The sequence below is a fragment of the Protobothrops mucrosquamatus genome, unplaced genomic scaffold (genome assembly GCF_001527695.2).
Source record: "Protobothrops mucrosquamatus isolate PMUCROS unplaced genomic scaffold, P.Mucros_1.0 scaffold32, whole genome shotgun sequence".
NCBI classification, from domain to species: Eukaryota; Metazoa; Chordata; class Lepidosauria; order Squamata; family Viperidae; genus Protobothrops; species Protobothrops mucrosquamatus.
Window position 1 is genome coordinate 102410 of NW_015386416.1, and position 18586 is coordinate 120995.

Here is an 18586-nt window from a genome sequence, read left to right on the forward strand (position 1 = left end):
ACTCCCCAACATGGAGAAATCGGCAGTCGTGTACAGGATTGACTGTAAGGACTGCCCCAGTAATTATGTTGGAGAGACCTCTAAGAGAGTAAAAACCAGGGTCCATGAACATAGGTTAGCAGTAAAAAGGGGTGAGCAGTATTCCCAAGTTTGGGCACATATGACAGAATCTGGCCATCGATTCGATTTTGACAAAGTACGCATCCTGGCTAGTGACAACACGAAAGGGGGCTGCCTGCTCAAGGAACCGTGGCTCTCCGACAGAGACTCAATCAACTGGCACATTGACCTCTGCCCAGCACATTTGACACTGAGGGCATGGAGTATGGGCAATCCCCCACCCCGTTGGAGGCAATCCGGCAGTACACCGAATGCATTAAAAAAGACCACGGAGGATGTACCCTCCCCCCAACGGCTTATGGGCACCCAGGTGAGGTGTGGGCAACAATCAAGGGACCTCCCCGCTCCGAGAGCGTGCACGCGCTCTCAAAAGATCAAGGGATCAGCGGGGGACGCAGGAGTGGCATCCTGCACACCAGGAGCTCCCACATCCCCCCCGAGACATCTAAAAAGGGTGAAACCCACATGGACTGGGTTGGCGGACGTCCTTGGCTGGGATTTCTGACTGCCACACGGATGACATTCGAGTTACTGAGTTATGATTTTGCAGCATCGCCATGGTCACATGATCAAAATTAAGACACTTGGCAATTGATTCATATTTATGATGATCGCAGTGTCCCGGGTCATGTTATCCCCTTTTGCAATCTTCTGACAAGCAAAGACAATGGGGAAACTGGATTCACTTAACTGCAGTGATTCACTTAACAATGCGGGCAAAAAAGGTCAAAAAATGGGACAAAATTAACTTAACAAATTTCTCACTTAGCAACAGAAACTTTGGTCAATTTGTGGTCATAACCTGAGGACCACCTGATATGCAAAGCTTCTAAAAGTTTGTATTGGCCCTGAGAGTTGCAATTATATTCTATCCCCTTTACTCTCCTGCAATGTGTAGGGCAGTTTATGTGGCATCATTATATGGTAGATATTTTAGCAGATGTTTTATTTTAGTAGATGCATGATTCACTGCTGCTACAAGGAGCAGACAAGTGCAGAACACAGTAACATCAAGATACAGCACACAGTACAGGGATGAATTTAAGGATATTAAATTTAAGAGAACTATGAAGAATGCAGCCCATTGGGTTTTTTTTCTAATACGTAATTCAATCTGAGGTTTAAATCTTCCTTTTCTTTGAAAATGTAACTACCCATCAGCATCAAAGTCAACAGCACAATTCAGTTACAATACTATGTCAAAGTCAATACAATATTAGGCCCCAAGTTCTAATTTAATGTAAAAAATAGGGGTTGGGGGTGGTTGGGGAATTAGCATGCTACAAAGTAAAGGATTAGTCTTCAGCATTATTTTTATCTCTCCCCTTGTATGGATCCCAGATACAGAATACAATAATTCTTTCTTGAAATCTAGTTGTCATATCTTTACTGCCCAGAACTATTAATCTTACTTGATGGGTAGCTGCAGTGCTTGGTTTGGAAATATGCCGACAAGCTTGCCAGAAAAACAAAAATAGCAGGATTAGTAGGTAGAATTCTACTTAAAGAGGAGAGCTATAGAGGATTCATGGAACCTGAAGCTTTTTAACTAGTGATGTTCCCAGCATAACTTTCCGGAAAAAGGCAAGTTCCTTAAATGCCTTGTTGCAACTGCATCCATAATATATTTTCAAAACTTCCCACCAGCAAAAATAAAAGGGATGGAAAGTTCTACGTTACTATTTTCCATCTGTATGTGAGATTCCAGTGTGAATATTGGGGTCTTCTAGATGAAGACACTGGCATGCTAAGATGTCTCCTAGGGCAGTGGTGGCAAACCTATGGCATGGGTGCCAGAAGCGGCACTCAGAGCCTTCTCTGACCCGTGCACACGGCAGTGGGGTCAGGATCCGGAAGTCGACCCAAAATATTTTGGAAAAGTAAAATCCGGAGGTGACGGCACACGTTTTTTTTTTTTTCAAAGTTAGTTAGTCAGTTAAAGTTGAAGAGCGCCCTTTTTTTATAGAACGTTTCAACCTTAACTAACTAATTTGAAAAATCAGGGTGGGTCACTGCCATTACCACCGCAGCCATGCCCACCCAATGGGCCAACGCCCCAATTGGCCACACCCAGCCAATGGGCTACACCCGCCTGGCACCCGAAGATGCATAAGTGGGTTTTGGGTTGCAGTTTGGGCACTTGGTCTCTAAAAGGTTCATCATCACTGTCCTAGGGCATTGAGACAACACCAGGGTGGGGAGACTGATGGCTGGGCTTCCTTGGAAAAGGACAGATCAAGAGATTGCCCACTTGTGCTCCAGACATCTAATCCTTGTGAGGAGAAGTAGGATTGAGGTAGACTCATAAGTTAACTATAAGACACCACAAGACAGACACCAAGCTCACAGCAGAACCTAGGTTCACTGAAAACTCATTTTCTCAAGGAAATTTTAATTACAAAAATTTCAAAGTTAAAAGTTAAAAGAGATCTTCGAAACAGAAGCTCGGTTTTGTCTTTTTTTAAAAAAAAATGGTGAGTCACTTTTTATTCCAGATTTAAGAAAAGAGTAAACAATTTAAAAAATTTAAATTCAATGGCAAAAAACTTAATAAGAACTTAACTTTAAAAAGTTTAAAATGGATTAGGGGGGCAATTAAATTTGAAGTATTAGGGTTTTTATGAAACTGTTTTTTAAAATAATTAAATAAATAGAATAATAGGCAGTCGGTTTAAAGTTCTAATGGGAAAATGATTAGTGGACCTTGTAACACAAAGATAAAAGACAAACCATTTGACTATAAAATTATAGAATGCCAGAATGGATAAAACTTTTAAGGGCCAGAGAAAGTCAAAAATAAAGTTGAAATCTTCCTTTTACTTTTACTTATGTAACTTATGAGCTATTGTTAGAAAAATAATGAAACCAATAGAAATAACAAAAATAGGTATTACATATGAGACATTTCAAAGATGATCAGGGGACTGGAACATATAAGGAACATATAAGGAACGGTTGCTGGAATTGGGTATGTCTAGTTTAATAAAGAGAAGGGATGAGGGGGGGACATGATGGCAGTGTTCCAATATCTCAGGGGCTGCCACAAAAAAGAGGGAGTCAAGCTACTCTCCAAAGCGCCTGATGGCAGGACAAGAAGCAACGGATGGAAACTAACCAAAGTGAGAAGCAACCTAGAACTAAGGAGAAATTTTCTGAGTTAGAACAATTAACCAGTGGAACAACCTGCCTCTAGAAGCTGTGAATGCTCTAACACTGGAAGTTTTTAAGAAGAGACTGGACAGCCATTTGTCTGAAATGGTATAGGTTTTCCTGCCTGAGCAGGGGGTTGGATTAGATGACCTCCAAGGTCCCTTCCAACTTTATTTTATATATATAAAAATAATCTTAAAGTATTTACAGGACAACTGAGTGGAGAAGTAATTCAAAGTAAAATTGAAAATTTTGGAAAATAAATAAGAGATAATAAGGAGAGGAAAAATACAAACATTAAGTGAAGAGATGTGAAACTATGTGGGCGATGGGCTATTGTTGGATAACAAGCGAAAAGAGAGAACATCTTTGTGAAAGCAGTAAGAAGAGGGCTGCTGAAGCCTCCAAAAAAATTTTTTTTACAGCAAATAGAAGAAAATGGAGACCAAGTTCTGTAACAATATTTCAATGTGAAAAAACTACATAAGAGCAAAGAATATAACATTTTATTTTAGACCCAAACAAGATATTTTATAATTCATGAATAGTGGACAATGACTCAAAAGAGAAGAAGAAAGTTTACATAGAAAAAATACAGGGATATCCTGCAATTCATCATTAGATGGCTTAACATTTTTGGAATATAAATTAGAATGATTACATAATAGCTTAACTTAAAAAATCTAAACTAAATTTATGATTTGAAGATGCAACATTGTAACCCCATAGACAAAATGGAAAGTAACAATTTTTTGCTAAGCAAATAGTATTATAAGATTGCAAATAGTTGTCCCTGCCTACAAAATTTTAAGCTTCTGCAATAATTTTAAACTAATTACATATGTTCATATCATCTCAACTCAAGAATTTCTTGCAATTTACAACTGGCAGGTAGAAGTGAAATACACAGTGCATCCTGTTAAATACAGAAATATCTCATTCAGAAAAAATATGATAAAAACATTCTAATCATAACAACGATACTAAAATAGTGTTCACCAATTTGATATTTTCAAACTGTACTGAATTTCAGTCTTCATAATCCCCACTTTCTAGAAATTAAAATGTTCATGATTTATGATCATGCACTATTTATAAAATAAATAGTTATCATTCAAAGTAATAACAAAAGCATTAGCAAAATTTGTAGCAGCCAGGAACATTTACTTTTCTATAAGCTATGAAAAAAAAACAAAAAAAAAAAAAACAGAAAGAATAATAATAAAATTGTGGCAAATAGGATTAAAAGAACAGTAAAGAGAAGCAGAAAATGTACTGGATCAAAATATGCACAGGTAGTTAAATAAATAAAATCAGCAGCCAAGCCTGAAATTTAATCATGCAAAGAAGAGGAAGTTTGCGGGGTCATGAGCCAATCGGGTTCTTACCAGGGCTTCATTATCTTCTGCAATTTTTGATATCGTCTGCAAAAATTTAAAAACTTTTCAGGTAAGGAGAAACATAAATATATTGTCTGTTTTAATTTAGCTAAGAGTTTATATAAAGTCTAATAAAACACATTTGTAAAAACACATTTGGCAATCATTCAACTGAAACAGATTCAAATATATAACAATATGAGTTTAAAACACTTGGAGGAAATATGGAAATCAACTCAACAAAGATTAATTGCAGAAAAAACAAACAAAAAGGTGTTGAAGTGCTGTTACAAACTTTTAGCAGAATTATCCGGGACAAACATTTCTTCACAACTGGACAGAGGATAATCATATCATTCCATTAAAACAAGACGGACAATTTTTTTATCCCCTCCCATAGCAAAGAGCTACAATGAATGAGCTTTTGGGATTACAGCGGTACACAAGTGAATGAAGCTGGGATTTTCAAACTAATGGATTCTTAGAGAGAGAATCTAGAGAGAGGGAGGGAGGGAGGGAGAGGGGGTGTAAGAGAGAGAGTGCTTTTTAGGGATTGCTAATATGGGTTGATCATTTTTGAGCATAAGGAGGATCCTTTAGTTTTTACTACTTTTCCCCTCCTGATGGTGAAAGTGGCACATTTGTCCAGTCCAAACTCCAATATGATATTCTTGATTGTATATACGGACAGTGTTGAGCAGAGAATCTTTTCACATGATGTGTTTCCATATAGCTGCAGATCACTATATGGAGGTGGGATAGCCTGGCAGATGTTTTTTGATGTTTGATAACCATGGCCTGAGTTATTCAATATTGTTGACAGAGGAATCAGTGCAATAACAAACAGTAGTGGTGATGATGAATTTCTCTTAATACTAACCTATACCAGTCTATAACTATTGACCAGCAACTGTGCTTTCCATTGTGTCATTGATACTGAGTGCCTTATAATATTTAAATCAAATTAAAATATAAAATATTTCCCCTACTCATCTTACTACTTCCCTCCCCATCTTTTAGTCAGAGTATTTATACTTTTAGTCAGAGTATTTATACTTCTATTTTTTATATTTTATTCATACTATGTATTGGTTTGTATAATTTTATCCTTTTAACATTGTAAGTCACCCAGAGTTACACTGTGATAAGAAAGGCAGCCAATAAATTTAATAATAAATAAATAATATAGACTTGTTTTAGAAAAAGCTTCCGGATTTTTAAGACATTTCCCATTATATCAGATTGGAAGAATAAGCAAGCTATTCACTATTTTGTATGTTGACCCTTTGCCTGAAGTTAACAGAGAAATGAATTCATATCAATCGTGCTTGGCAACATAGTTATAGTAAGATAGCAGACATAACTTTACATGTTGCTCTGAAGGTTAACATTTGTTTTTTATAGATAATGAATGGTAGCTGATGCTTTAAAATTAGCAGGCCAGATATATTCCAACAATTCATAGTGGTATTGTGAGAAAATTAAATTTCTTGTAAAAAGCCACATAATTCAAACAATATAAAAATGCACCATCTTCAATGTTTCAGGCAGCATTAACAATCAACCACAAACTTTTGTTCATACTAATTTTAATAGAAAGGGGGGGAAATAACTGAAGAGCAACGGCAATACAAAACTATGGAATAATAGTGAAAGGATGCTTGCTCAAGTGTTTGTTTACCACAATATGCTCACTGTTTGGTCCCAAAGGGGCTCTGTATTATAGAGCTGGCTTCCTATCAAAAGAACAGCAGTTCCTTTTGGAATTCTCTACACCACAAAGCTTAATACTTGCTGAATGTGCAATCTTATATTTGCCAGGAGTCATTTCCAGCTGAGACGAATTTTGCCGAGCTCTGATGAGACCAACTCCTTTGTGGCATATCTGGCAAAACCTCTAATTACATAAAAAGAAATGTATTTGCTTTTAAATCCACTTAGCACAACTCATGGGGAATAAAATATGATTGTACAATTGATAATAAAGAATCTAAACCTTGCCTCCCAGAAAACTGTCTAGATCGATTCAATCTAAAGAAAGAGAGAGAGAGAGAGAGAACATTACAAATGTATATATTAACTACAAGAATATTTACCCAAATTTTGGATATTTGAGCACTGGAGAGCACTAAACTGGCAGAGGGCTGTAAGGAGTCAAACCAGTATAGATATTCTATATATATTCTATGGACAGAAGCTACTAGAATTTCTACAAAAGAAAAGAATGGATGTCACAAAACTATAGGAATCATCCTTACTATTTAGAAGGCTATTTAGCTGTCTGTAATTTTTTTAGTAAATGGTGGAAAAAAATAGATCACCAAGTTAAAAAAACAATATTGTGATTTCCAGCAGTGTACAAGAAAGGCACATCCACAATGTAAGTTGCCTGGATTTTACAAAAACAAGTAAACATGCAAGAGAAATATATATTTCTTGCTCCTTGGTCTTCTGCAGACTAAGCTGCAGTTTGACTGATTTTTTAATGTATATTTCAGGAAGAATGAAATACCAATTCTCATAATTTATAATTCAACAAAGAAGATAAAAACTAACCCCTCCTTCAATCCTGACAAAATTAATATTGAATATTGTGAACATTGTTCAAATCATTGGACTCTGTTCATGTTTCTTGTTAAATCATGATTGGTTTAACCATAGTTTATAGGAATCTACATTTAGATGGGGTCACACAGCAGCCAAAATAAACCAATCATATGATATGATGTGACATGTGACCCTTCCATTAGTTAGAATTCTTTCTCTTCCTCTTTAATGGGATGAAAATGGGAAGCTATTTAGAAGAGCAGGGAACAGTAATCCCCAAGCTAAAAAATGAATAGGCAGATGGGATTTTGTGGACACATCTTTATTGAACTTTTGTTAATATTACCATATTATGTAAGATAAGCACATCCAAGAGCTCTGCTGATTTGCAAAAATTGCTATAATATATATACTACCCCTTTTTATCATGAGCGGATGGATGCACAAATGATATTTTTTCTTTCCTTTAAAACATGATGGGCAAATGTGTGGATGCCTTTTTCTTAGAGCAATTTTACAAAAAATGTGAGAATTCAATTCCCCAGTTATGTGGAAGGTGGGACACTAATTTGTCAAGCCATTTCTTACAAGTTATATTCAGAGCTGATTAGTAGGTAGCAGCATGACACTGGAAAGCAAATTATGTTTTATTTTTTAACAACAGGAACCACAAGAAAGTGAAATTGACAGGTCTCACTGAAATCAGCGACATCCCTATTAAGTGATAACTTAAGTCTAAACACAAACTTCGAATTTATTAAAGAAGTGTGGCAGTGTACTGGTACTCGTAATAATGAATATTATTTGTATATTGCTGTTAATATGAATATTTACATATACTCTGTTTCTTAGATGAAAAAGAAAATATTAAAAATGGCCTGCTCTTTAAGCAGCAAGGGAGGTTTTAAAAAAATCTTTGATGTTCAAATAAATTTTAAGATTTAAAAGATTTTGTTTTTATTGTTTATCTCTTTTAAAAAATAAAAATAAACTGGTTTTATCCCTGGATAGACTGGTTTATCTCCCAAGAAGGGAAGGAAGGCTGAAATGTTTAAATATATCTCTTTATGCTAAAGCAGCAATACTGAAATCCTTTTCCCTTATAACTGCTACAAGAGCAACATAAGCTGCAATATCCTTAGTTCTCTGATACCTTAGGGCAGACATGTCAAACTCGCAATGCCACGTGACGTCGCGCAATGTATCGGAACAGTTTTGCCATTGCTGGCAATGGGGTGGGTGCAGTTTCCACTTGACGCGTCCGGCCCATGGGCCAGCACTTTGATACCCCTGCCTTAGGGCTAGGGGAGGATGCCAAGGGCAATGCTCCCAGGAAGATAAGTGTCCCACTGGAAGCAGTTTCAGAGTGTGAAGGTCCAAAGAACTGGGAGGTGAGACATAAAAACCCAGTCTTCCACTCCAAGCTCAGTTCTTCCACTATAATTTTAAATTTTATAATAAAAAATATACATTAAAAAACATCTAGGATGAATTTGGAAGTTACAATCACTTTTCCCAGCCTTGTTCAGCCTGTGCTTTTCTCCAGAAGTATTATACTGTAACTCCCCTCATCCAATTAGATTGGCCAATTGTGATGATGGCACCGCCTTGAAAAGTAAAATATGCAAAGGCCTAGCATACCAAAACCATGATGAAAGTGTCAGAGCTTTCTCTGTCTGTCCTCATTAGACATAGCATAGAAGTTGGTTCAACTTTGCAATTCTAAAGCTCTCATGCAAAAATTGCAAAAATGTCCAACCTAATTGCTTCCCAAATACTGTAAAATATTTATTATATAAAATAACTCCCATTTTTAAAATGACAATAAATAACTGCTATTTTTGTTGTGATTGAAGGACTGGACAGATGTCATTGCTAAATCTCAGTGTTCCATAAGTAATTCTCTTACAAGTGAAACAAAATGATTCATAATTAACAAAGAAGAATATAATACAGTTTTAACTATATTTGTATGCAACTGCAGCATCCTTATTTCAGTGTGACCTGCAGTGACCTTTTAGAAGTCTTTTTCCTGAAGTAATTATTGTTTGGAAGGTTTCAGTTTAATTTTGTCAGAGTGACTGGAAGGTTAGAATCTCCCTCAATCCTGATGATGCTGTTTTCCTATTAAACATGGGAGTCAAATGAACAATGTGACAGGATTAACTATGATTCCATGATGCATTTGGCTTGCATCTAAGCTGTGATTAATTTCTAATGGATTGAAGCTATTAGAAACTTGGTTGAAAAAGACTGGTTATCTTTTTTTTTGTCTTCATAATGTGGATTGTACTAATTGGAGTACGTAAAATGTGTAACTACACATTGTAAAACTATTTCTAGACATTGCTGTATAAATTAAATAAGTAAACAGTTATTTTAATTTGCATATATTTTCTATTTCTTAATGCATAATCTAAGATTTTCAAATTGTGTGTTATGTATAAAACAATACTAATATGTCACAATTAATTTAAGAAACTGCTTCTCAAAAAGAAGAATGGTTGTTGCCTTGTTAAATGATTTGTTGTTCTGACCTAACATATGTCTAGTCAAGCCAACCTAGAGGGCAGGTAATTTATTCCATGTCAATGTGATTAAATTATTCAGTTCCAAAGCAGAAATCATGTAGAATAAATTTCATCCCAGCAGTATCATTTTCAACAGACTTATCCTTCACACATCATTTCATAAAACTCACTATTTGGATATTGCCTATTTGTAAGAAAACCTCACTAACACTGGATTTGGGCTCTTCTAGGATCATCTAATATTTAGTTCTCTAGATTATGAAAATAAAACTTTGGAACTGGATTCAGATTAAGTTAGCCACAACTTTGGTTCATTTCAATGCAATAAAGTCCCAGGTATTTAAAGCAGTGGTGGGATTCAAATATGTGAACAACCGGTTCTCTGTGTGGATGCCGCTTCTTGAAGTCCATTCTGGGCCTGGGCAACAAAAAATTAGCTACCGGTTCTGCCGAAGTGGTGCGAATCGGGTGAATCCCACCACTGTTTTAAAGGCTACTAAAGTCAGCTTCATTAGCATCTAATCTTTATTCAAGAAAGTTACATGATTTTACTAATAGAAGTTTTGGATTTCTATTAGGATCAATCTTAGTATTTTCTGTAGCAGGTTACAATCATAAATAAGATTGCTTTTGGAGAAACAGGCTATCAAGAATACATATTATAGTCTCATTTTTTCCAGATGGACAGGAATGTGTAGTTTAATGAAAAGAAGGATTAAGAGTGAGATGATATTATCTTCCAATATTTGAGGGGCTACCACAACCTATTCTCCAAAGTACCTGAAGGCAGGACAAGAAGCAATGGATACAAGATAATCAAGGAGAGAACCGACCTAGAACTAAGGAGAAATTTCCTGACAATGAGAATAATTAATCAGTGGAAGGATTTGTCTCCAGAAGCTGTGGATGCTCTGTCACTGGAGATTTTTAAGAAGACATTGGACAGCTCTTTATCCAGAATAATATAGTGTCTCCTGTTTGAGTAGGGGGCTGGACTAGAAGACCTCCAAGGTCCTTTCCAATTCTGTTATTCTTAGTTTCTTGATAACACACATAATTCTCTTAAATTTCATCAAAATAACAAATTCTTTTTAACACGTTTAATAATAATAATAATAATAATAATAATAATAATAATAATAATAATACAGTTGGAAGGGACCTTGAAGGTCATCTAGTCCAACCCCCTGCTCAGGCAGGAAACCCTATACCATTTCAGACAAATGGCTGTCTGAGCGGGCCTCCTCAGGGTGCCGTCGGCCAAGCAGTGTAGGCTGGCGACCCCCAGGGGGAGGGCCTTCTCTGTGGGTGCCCCCACCCTCTGGAACGAACTACCCCCCGAGATCCGGATGATTCCGGATCTCCTTACTTTCCGCCGCGCCCTCAAGACATGGCTTTTCCAGCAAGCGGGCCTGACCTAGGGAGGATTTTANAGCCCCTGAGATATTGGAATACTGCTATCATGTCCCCCCTCGTCCTTCTCTTCATTAAACTAGACATACCCAATTCCAGCAGCCTTTCCTTATATGCTTTAGCCTCCAGTCCCCTAATCATCTTTGTTGCTCTTCTCTGTACTCTTTCTAGAGTCTCAACATCTTTTTTACATCGTGGTGACCAAAACTGGATGCAGTAATCCAAGTGTGGCCTTACTAAGGCATTGTAAAGTAGTATTAATATTTCACATGATCTTGATTCTATCCCTCCGTTAATGCAGCCCAGCACTGTGTTGGCCTTTTTGGCAGCTGCAGCACACTTCTGGCTCATATTTAAGTGATTGTCCACTAGGACTCCGAGGTCCCTCTCACAGTTACTACTATTGAGCACAGTAACCCCTATACTATACCTGTACATTTGGTTTTTCTTGCCTAAATGTAGAACCTTACTTTTTTCACCATTGAATTTCATTTTGTTAGATAGCGCCCAGTGTTCAAGTCTGTCAAGATCCTTCTGTATCTTAAGCCTATCTTCTGGAGTGTTGGCTATTCCTGCCAGCTTAGTGTCGTCTGCAAATTTGATGATTTCCCCATCTATCCCCTCGACCAAATCGTTGATGAAGATGTTGAAGAGCACTGGGCCCAGAACAGAGCCCTGGGGCAACCCACTACACACTTCCCTCCATGTGGATGCGATTCCATTGAGGACCACAGGCTGAGTACGGCCAGTCAGCCAGCTATGGATCCATCTGGTGGTGATGCTGTCTGACCCACATTTCTCTATCTTATCGAGTAGTAAGTTGTGATTTACTTTATCAAATGCCTTACTGAAATCCAAGTAAATTATATCCACAGCATTCCTCTGATCCACTAATTTTGTCACTTGGTCAAAGAATGCAATAAGATTTGTCTGGCATGATCTGTTTTTGACAAACCCATGTTGGCTTTTAGTAATGACTTTGTTTGCCCTCTAGGTGTTCGCTGATTCCTTGTTTGATTATCTTTTCCAGAATCTTCCCAGGTATTGAGGTCAGGCTGATAGGTCTGTAATTTCCTGGGTCCATTTTTTTTCCTTTTTTGAAGATGGGAACTACATCAGCTCTTTTCCAGTCCTCCAGTAGTTCCCCAGTGCTCCAGAATCTTTGAAAAATATAGTTCAATGGTTCTGAGATCACATCTGCCAGTTCCTTGAGAACCTTGGGGTGTAATCCATCTGGTCCTGGCGATTTGAACTCGTCTAGGCTGGACAGGTGCTCACTTACTGCTTTCTTGCCTATCTTAACTTGCGTTTCTATTCTGTTTTTTATGGCACTATTTTTGGTAGGTTGGTCTGTTTTTTCCCTTTGTGTAAAGACAGATGCAAAAATCGAGTTAAATAGTTCTGCTTTCTCCCTGTTGCTTGTCACCTTCTTGCCACTTTCACCCACTAATGGACCTTTCATCGGTTTCAACAGAATGAGGGGTCACATCAGTTATTTTCAAAATATGTTCAGTGAATGTAATTTGCAAAGCTTAAGATAACTATGAAAAATGTACAAAAATGATAGTAGAATTACAACAGAATACTTACTCAGTGCCACTTTCAACCATCTGTGTTAAGAGTGAAATCCCATCTAGATTGATAAATTCTTGGGCAAATGTTACATCGCGTGAGTAACTGGCTAAATCTTTCAGTGCTTCCAACTTGGCATCCATACTAGAAGATTGAATCCTCTCATGGAGTTGAAGAGCATTTTGGGTCTATCCAAAAACAGAACATTTAATAAAGAAGACATCAGGAAAAAAGAGAGACAAAAAGAAAATGGAACTTAATTTCAAGTGTTATCAATTAATATATATGAGGAAAGTTTCAATGATTATTAATTTAAAACAATACTAAATATTTATATAATCATATTTGGTGAAACATATTGTTTTTGCAGATGCATCCACATAAAACAGCTTCAATATAACTATATATTATAGCTGTAAAATGCATCAGATTCCATTCAGAAAACATCAGCACAGCACCCGTTTCCATCATTACATTTGTTTCAATGCTCTCATGCATTCAGAAGCCCCTATTCCAAATCTAATTCGTAGCATTGTATATATGATATGAATATGCTGCCCCTGAAGTAGCTGGCACTATATGGATCTGCACTGCAGAATAAATCTATTCTGTCCATATATTTGGCAGCTGTCTCTCCTAGCAAAACATATAGGCAGCTTATATTTAGTGAAATTATTTCTGCCTTCTTAGCTTGACTCATTACACATACATTTTCATCTTCTCCCTTAAGGGGGAAAATCAAGATGAGAAACTATATACTTTTAAAAAAAATTTAAGTATTCAAATATTAATATAACAATCTAAATTAACAATTTGTAGAAACAGCAAAAAAGTGAGAATTAAAAAACAATGCATCCAAACACTATGCTATGTTCATGGTATTACATTTATGGTCAGATGTTATCACTCCAGTAAACTGTATTACAGCATTAAAGTACATAATTTATCAACTGCAGAATAACTGAATATTGAAAGATATTAAAAACAAATAATTTACCATGAAATACATTTTTGTTGCACTGTCCCATTTCAGGCTACAGGTGAAAAACAATATAAATGAACTCTTCTCCATTGGATATGTGGGAGTTTCAGATGAGAGAAAGCGGCAATATCTGAATCTGTGTTCCTGCTTAGTTCTCTTAGGGCAGGGAGGTGTTTGTGAGAATGTTTGGGTGTCAGATACCATAAAAAAATCTGCTTCCTATAGACTGAAGTGGTGCTCTCTAAGAACAGTGTTTATATTCTGCCAGGTTGCCCAAACTACCATATATTTTTCTGAATACTTTTTCATTTTTTTCACAAGATATATTCCATTCTATCACTGGCCACATAAACCATTCAAATCATTTCTATATTTTCAGATGTTCTAAATATAGGATTTTATATTTGGAATGCAATGAATGGATCACTGAGGCAGACCAACAGAAATCAAAAAGGCATGAAAGATGAAATTAAGTTCACACAGAGAGAGAGAGAGAGAGAGAGAGAGAGAGAGAGAAAGAGAAAGAGAGAAGGTTGATAAACTTTAAAAGCAAGTTTGATAAACTTTCTTGCCACATTTGTTAAGTGAATCATTGCAGTTGTTAAATTAGTAGGCTGTTGAGTGAATCTAGCTTCCCCATTGACTTTGCTTATCAGAAAGTCACAAATGGTGATCACATGACCCCAAGACACTGCAAATGTCATAAATATGAGTCAATTGCCAAGCATCTGAATTTTGATCATGTGACCAAGGGGGTGCTATAGTGGTCATTAGTGTGAAAAATGGTCACTATTTTTCAGTGGCGTTGTAATTTTGAATGGTTACTAAAAAAAACTGTTGTAAATTGAGGACTACCTGTATAACCTAAAATTCACAAATCTCTGTGGAAAACTTGAGCTGAAAATATTACGGTGTTATAATAACTTTTTGTTAATAAGTAATGGTACCTTTAAAGCCTTTGAAAAATCACAAAAAGAATATACTTTACCAAAATGAACCAAAATCGTAATATATACATGTGGCTTGACTTTCATTCCATGATAGTCTCTAGTACTCTGATAAAATAAGCTTTGAGCACCTTGGAGAAAGCTTTCATAGAGGCTCAAATATTTTATAAAAAATAAACTCATGTAATATACAAGTAATCTAAAAAATATCCTATTGTGTAAAAGAAAATGAACTTATATTCTAAAAAATGTTAAATACATTGCATATAATTAAAAATTAAAAATCTGAGTTGTTCAAAAATAAAAATGTTGCAGATTAATGAGACTCCATAAGAAATGTTAACCTATGCACAACATTTCCATTGGTAATTTCATACAGGTCAAATATAATTACCATGTAGTAGTAAACTAGTTCTTTGAAGGAAATTAGAAATATGTTAATGTGTGGTTAAAATATGCTCCAAAAATTGGATTTCTCTATTTATAAGGAGTCTTGGATATATCATACCTAAACTGTTGCAACAAAGCAGATTATATGTTCCTGGAAGGATGTATATAGACTCTAAAAGGTAACTGAACAACATTTGTCAACTTTCAGTCTTTGAATGACTTTGTATTGACAGAGAGGCAAGGGCAATATGGTATAGCTTTAATTTATTGGTTAAAATGGCTAAATGGGTTAAAAATTCTACCCATTTGAGATGGATATTAGATGTGCCTTTTCAGGAAATGGTATGATGTCTGTGATGGCCATAATATATATTTGTTTTTGTTTCTGGTTGTTGATTACTATTTTGACTATTATAATAGCATAGCACAGTGGTTCTCAACCTGTGGGTCGGGACCCCATTTGGGGTCGATCGACCATTTCACAGGGGTCGCCAAGCAAGGCTGTCCGCCATTTTTTCCCCTTTTCCGGCGGGTGCCTTACCTCCCTTGGGCTGGGCCAGCTGGTGGTCGGCCTGCTCCGTCTCTGCCGCTTGCCAGATACGCCTCGGCTGGTGCAGGGGGTGAAACCACGCATGCGTGGCGCTCCCGGGCAGGGAAAGTCCTCGACTTACGACCGGTTGGGTAGTCCTCGACTTACGACCGGTTTAGTCCTCGACTTACGACTGGTTTAGTCATCGACTTACGACCGGTTTAGTCCTTGACTTACGACCGGTTGGGGTCGCAGCATTAAAAAGGTTGAGAACCACTGGCATAGCACTCAAGAGTTGTTTCAACAAATGAGATGCCTTATAAATGGAATAAATATGTATACAATATAGTATTATTTTTGACATTGTGAAATACTAATCACAATTTGAATTAGATTATTAATTATTTTAAAATGTATTTTAATATTTTTTCCTATTTTATTTTTACCTTTTATTATTCAGTTCATTGCAGCATATAGTTTATTCCCTTTCAAAATGAAATTTACAAGTTTTGTTCTTGTTTTTATTTGCATTGTTTAAACAACTCAAAATTAGTTGGAAAAGACAGGCCATAGTTATAAGTAAGCCTTATCTGATAAGCCACTGGTCTTCCAATTTCCTCTACCTCATCAGAACGATGTGTTGGATAGGACAGCAATAAAGCAGTAACAAAGTCTCCATAGCAAAATTCTTCTATAACTTTTATTATGCACTTTTAGTGGGCAGCCAAAAATGTTCATTTTTCAGTTTTTCAGATTAGCACTCTGTATTGTTTAATGTCAGTAGTTCCATTCTATTCATGTTCAAGACTATTACTTTTATTAATACCTACTTTTTATTAATGGTTACAATCACAATAATTTGTTGCAAGCTATCTTTAATATCTTATAGAAAAGCAAGAAACAAATGCTGAAAATGAAAGAAATAAAGTAATCCATTGCAAACATTGGCAGATTCCAAGTCTTTGCCCTTGTAAGTAGTGTGACAAGTCTCTAAAAGAAAAACAAAAATGGGAGGGAGGGCAAATTGACTGATATGATCCTGAGAAAAGCTTTAAGAATATACCGTGGTTTGATTAAGATTAAATAAGAAAAAAAACAGTATATAAATATTAATCTTATTAAAAGTAATTTGAACTGATAAATATGTAAAAGAAGATAGGATTGTTTGGGGAAAAAATGAAATTAAAAGCCTCTATCTTCAACAGGTACATATATCTGCACAATAAAGCTAGCATCAAACAGCTGCAATAAAAAATAAAAGCAACTACGACTAAAAGCTATGGATTTAATCTGAGCATTGTATGTAGAATAAAAAAGTGGGAGGCAAAAATGATTCATATAGCTAAGACAGAAACAATAACGAAATTGGAAAATTCAGCCATTACTTCTTATAACCTAGGAAACCAAGTGTGCCTGTGGAGGTTTCAGAAAGGGGGAGGGGGAACCTTAATGTCATAAGTAACCATGCCAATTTACCAAGAGAGCAATGAACAGGTTGCATGCCAAAAATTATCCAGTTTAGCCAAACATTTAAATGAAGGATGATGATGATGATGATGTCTCAGCATGAGTAGATAATATGCAGAGAGCCACTTGATTTTGTAATGTCAATCAATCCCAATTTCTATTAGCCATGATATTTCTCTGAGCTGCAAAACCACATCCAGTTACCTAGGAGAAAGATTTACTGAACTCTGAAGGATGTGCACAAGACTGTACTGGATTATTTTCTTGCAATATTACTGGAGGAGAGCATATGATGGCTATACTATAACTTCCTTGCCAAAATAAGAGGAAAGACATCATGCCAGAGCATTCATCCCATAAGGACTACCAAGAACCAAAAAACCCACCCCTCAATTCTTTTTAAATATTTTATTTAGAATAATGAACTACAACAGGGAAAGAAGTCTATATTGAATGGTAACAGCTGAACATACATCAAAACAATTGCTAAACATATATAAAGACAGGATGGGAAAATTTTCCAGTAATGCAGAGCTCCTTCTCACCTTTTAAGTTCTCAACCTCACAACCTAGGTGTTTATATTAAAGATTAAGGATCAGTGCTAGTATCCTCTCCATGTGTTATTTGTCATTGATCTCATAACTTCCTTCATAAAAACAATTTTCAAATGTTTAAATTTGACCTGCTGTATAACATGTAGTATATACTGTATACAAGCTGTTCTTGATTAATTAAACTTCCATTAAGCATATATACTGTAAATTTTGCCAATGATATTCTCCAATCTTTGGTCTTATTATAAGCATGGTTGCTTTATTTCAATATTGCTCTTGCAGCTTTTAGTGTGTATGTTTTTGTGTGTGTATGTATGTATGTATGAAAAGAAGAGCAAAAAAGATGATTAGGGGACTGGAGGCTAAAATATATAAGGAACGGTTGCTGAAATTGGGTATGTCTAGTTCAATGAAGAGAAGGACGAGGGGGGAACATGATGGAAGTGTTCCAATATCTCAGGGGCTGCCACAAAGAAGAGGGAGTCAAGCTATTTTCCAAAGCACCTAAAGGGAGGACAAGAAGCAACGGATGGAAACTAACCAAAGAGAGAAGCAACCAAAACTAAGGAGAAATTTCCTGACAGCTAGAACAATTAATCAGTGGAACAACCTGCCTCCAGAAGTTGTGAATGCTCCAACACTGGAGGTTTTTAAGAAGAAATTGGACAATCATTTGTCTGAAATGGTATAGGGTTTCCCACCTGAGCAGAGTGTTAGTCTAAAAGACCTCCAAGGTCCCTTCCACCTCTGTTATTCTGTTATTCTGGTATGTATGTATGTGTATATGTACATAGACACCCACACCCATATACATACACACACACACACACACATGCATACATACAAACATACATACATATATATACACACACACACACATTCACACACACATTCACACAGACACACATACTGTGTTTTTTTATTTATGTTTTCTTGATTTATCTTGATAAATAGAAATATTTGTGGTTTCAGTCAAATTTTATTTTTAGAATTTTCTGAATATT

General features: G+C 36.1%; 1 protein-coding gene across 1 annotated transcript in view; it reads right to left on the reverse strand.

Annotated features, from left to right (window-relative positions):
• ELMO1 (engulfment and cell motility 1) overlaps window positions 1–18586 on the reverse strand; it is a 201599-nt gene that overhangs the window by 82784 nt on the left and 100229 nt on the right. Inside the window, exons 6-7 of the mRNA XM_015811166.1 lie at window positions 12731–12900; window positions 4659–4694 (exon numbers count right to left, since the gene is read on the reverse strand). Coding sequence (XP_015666652.1) covers window positions 4659–4694; window positions 12731–12900 — 206 coding nt within the window. The remainder of the gene's footprint in view (window positions 1–4658; window positions 4695–12730; window positions 12901–18586) is intronic.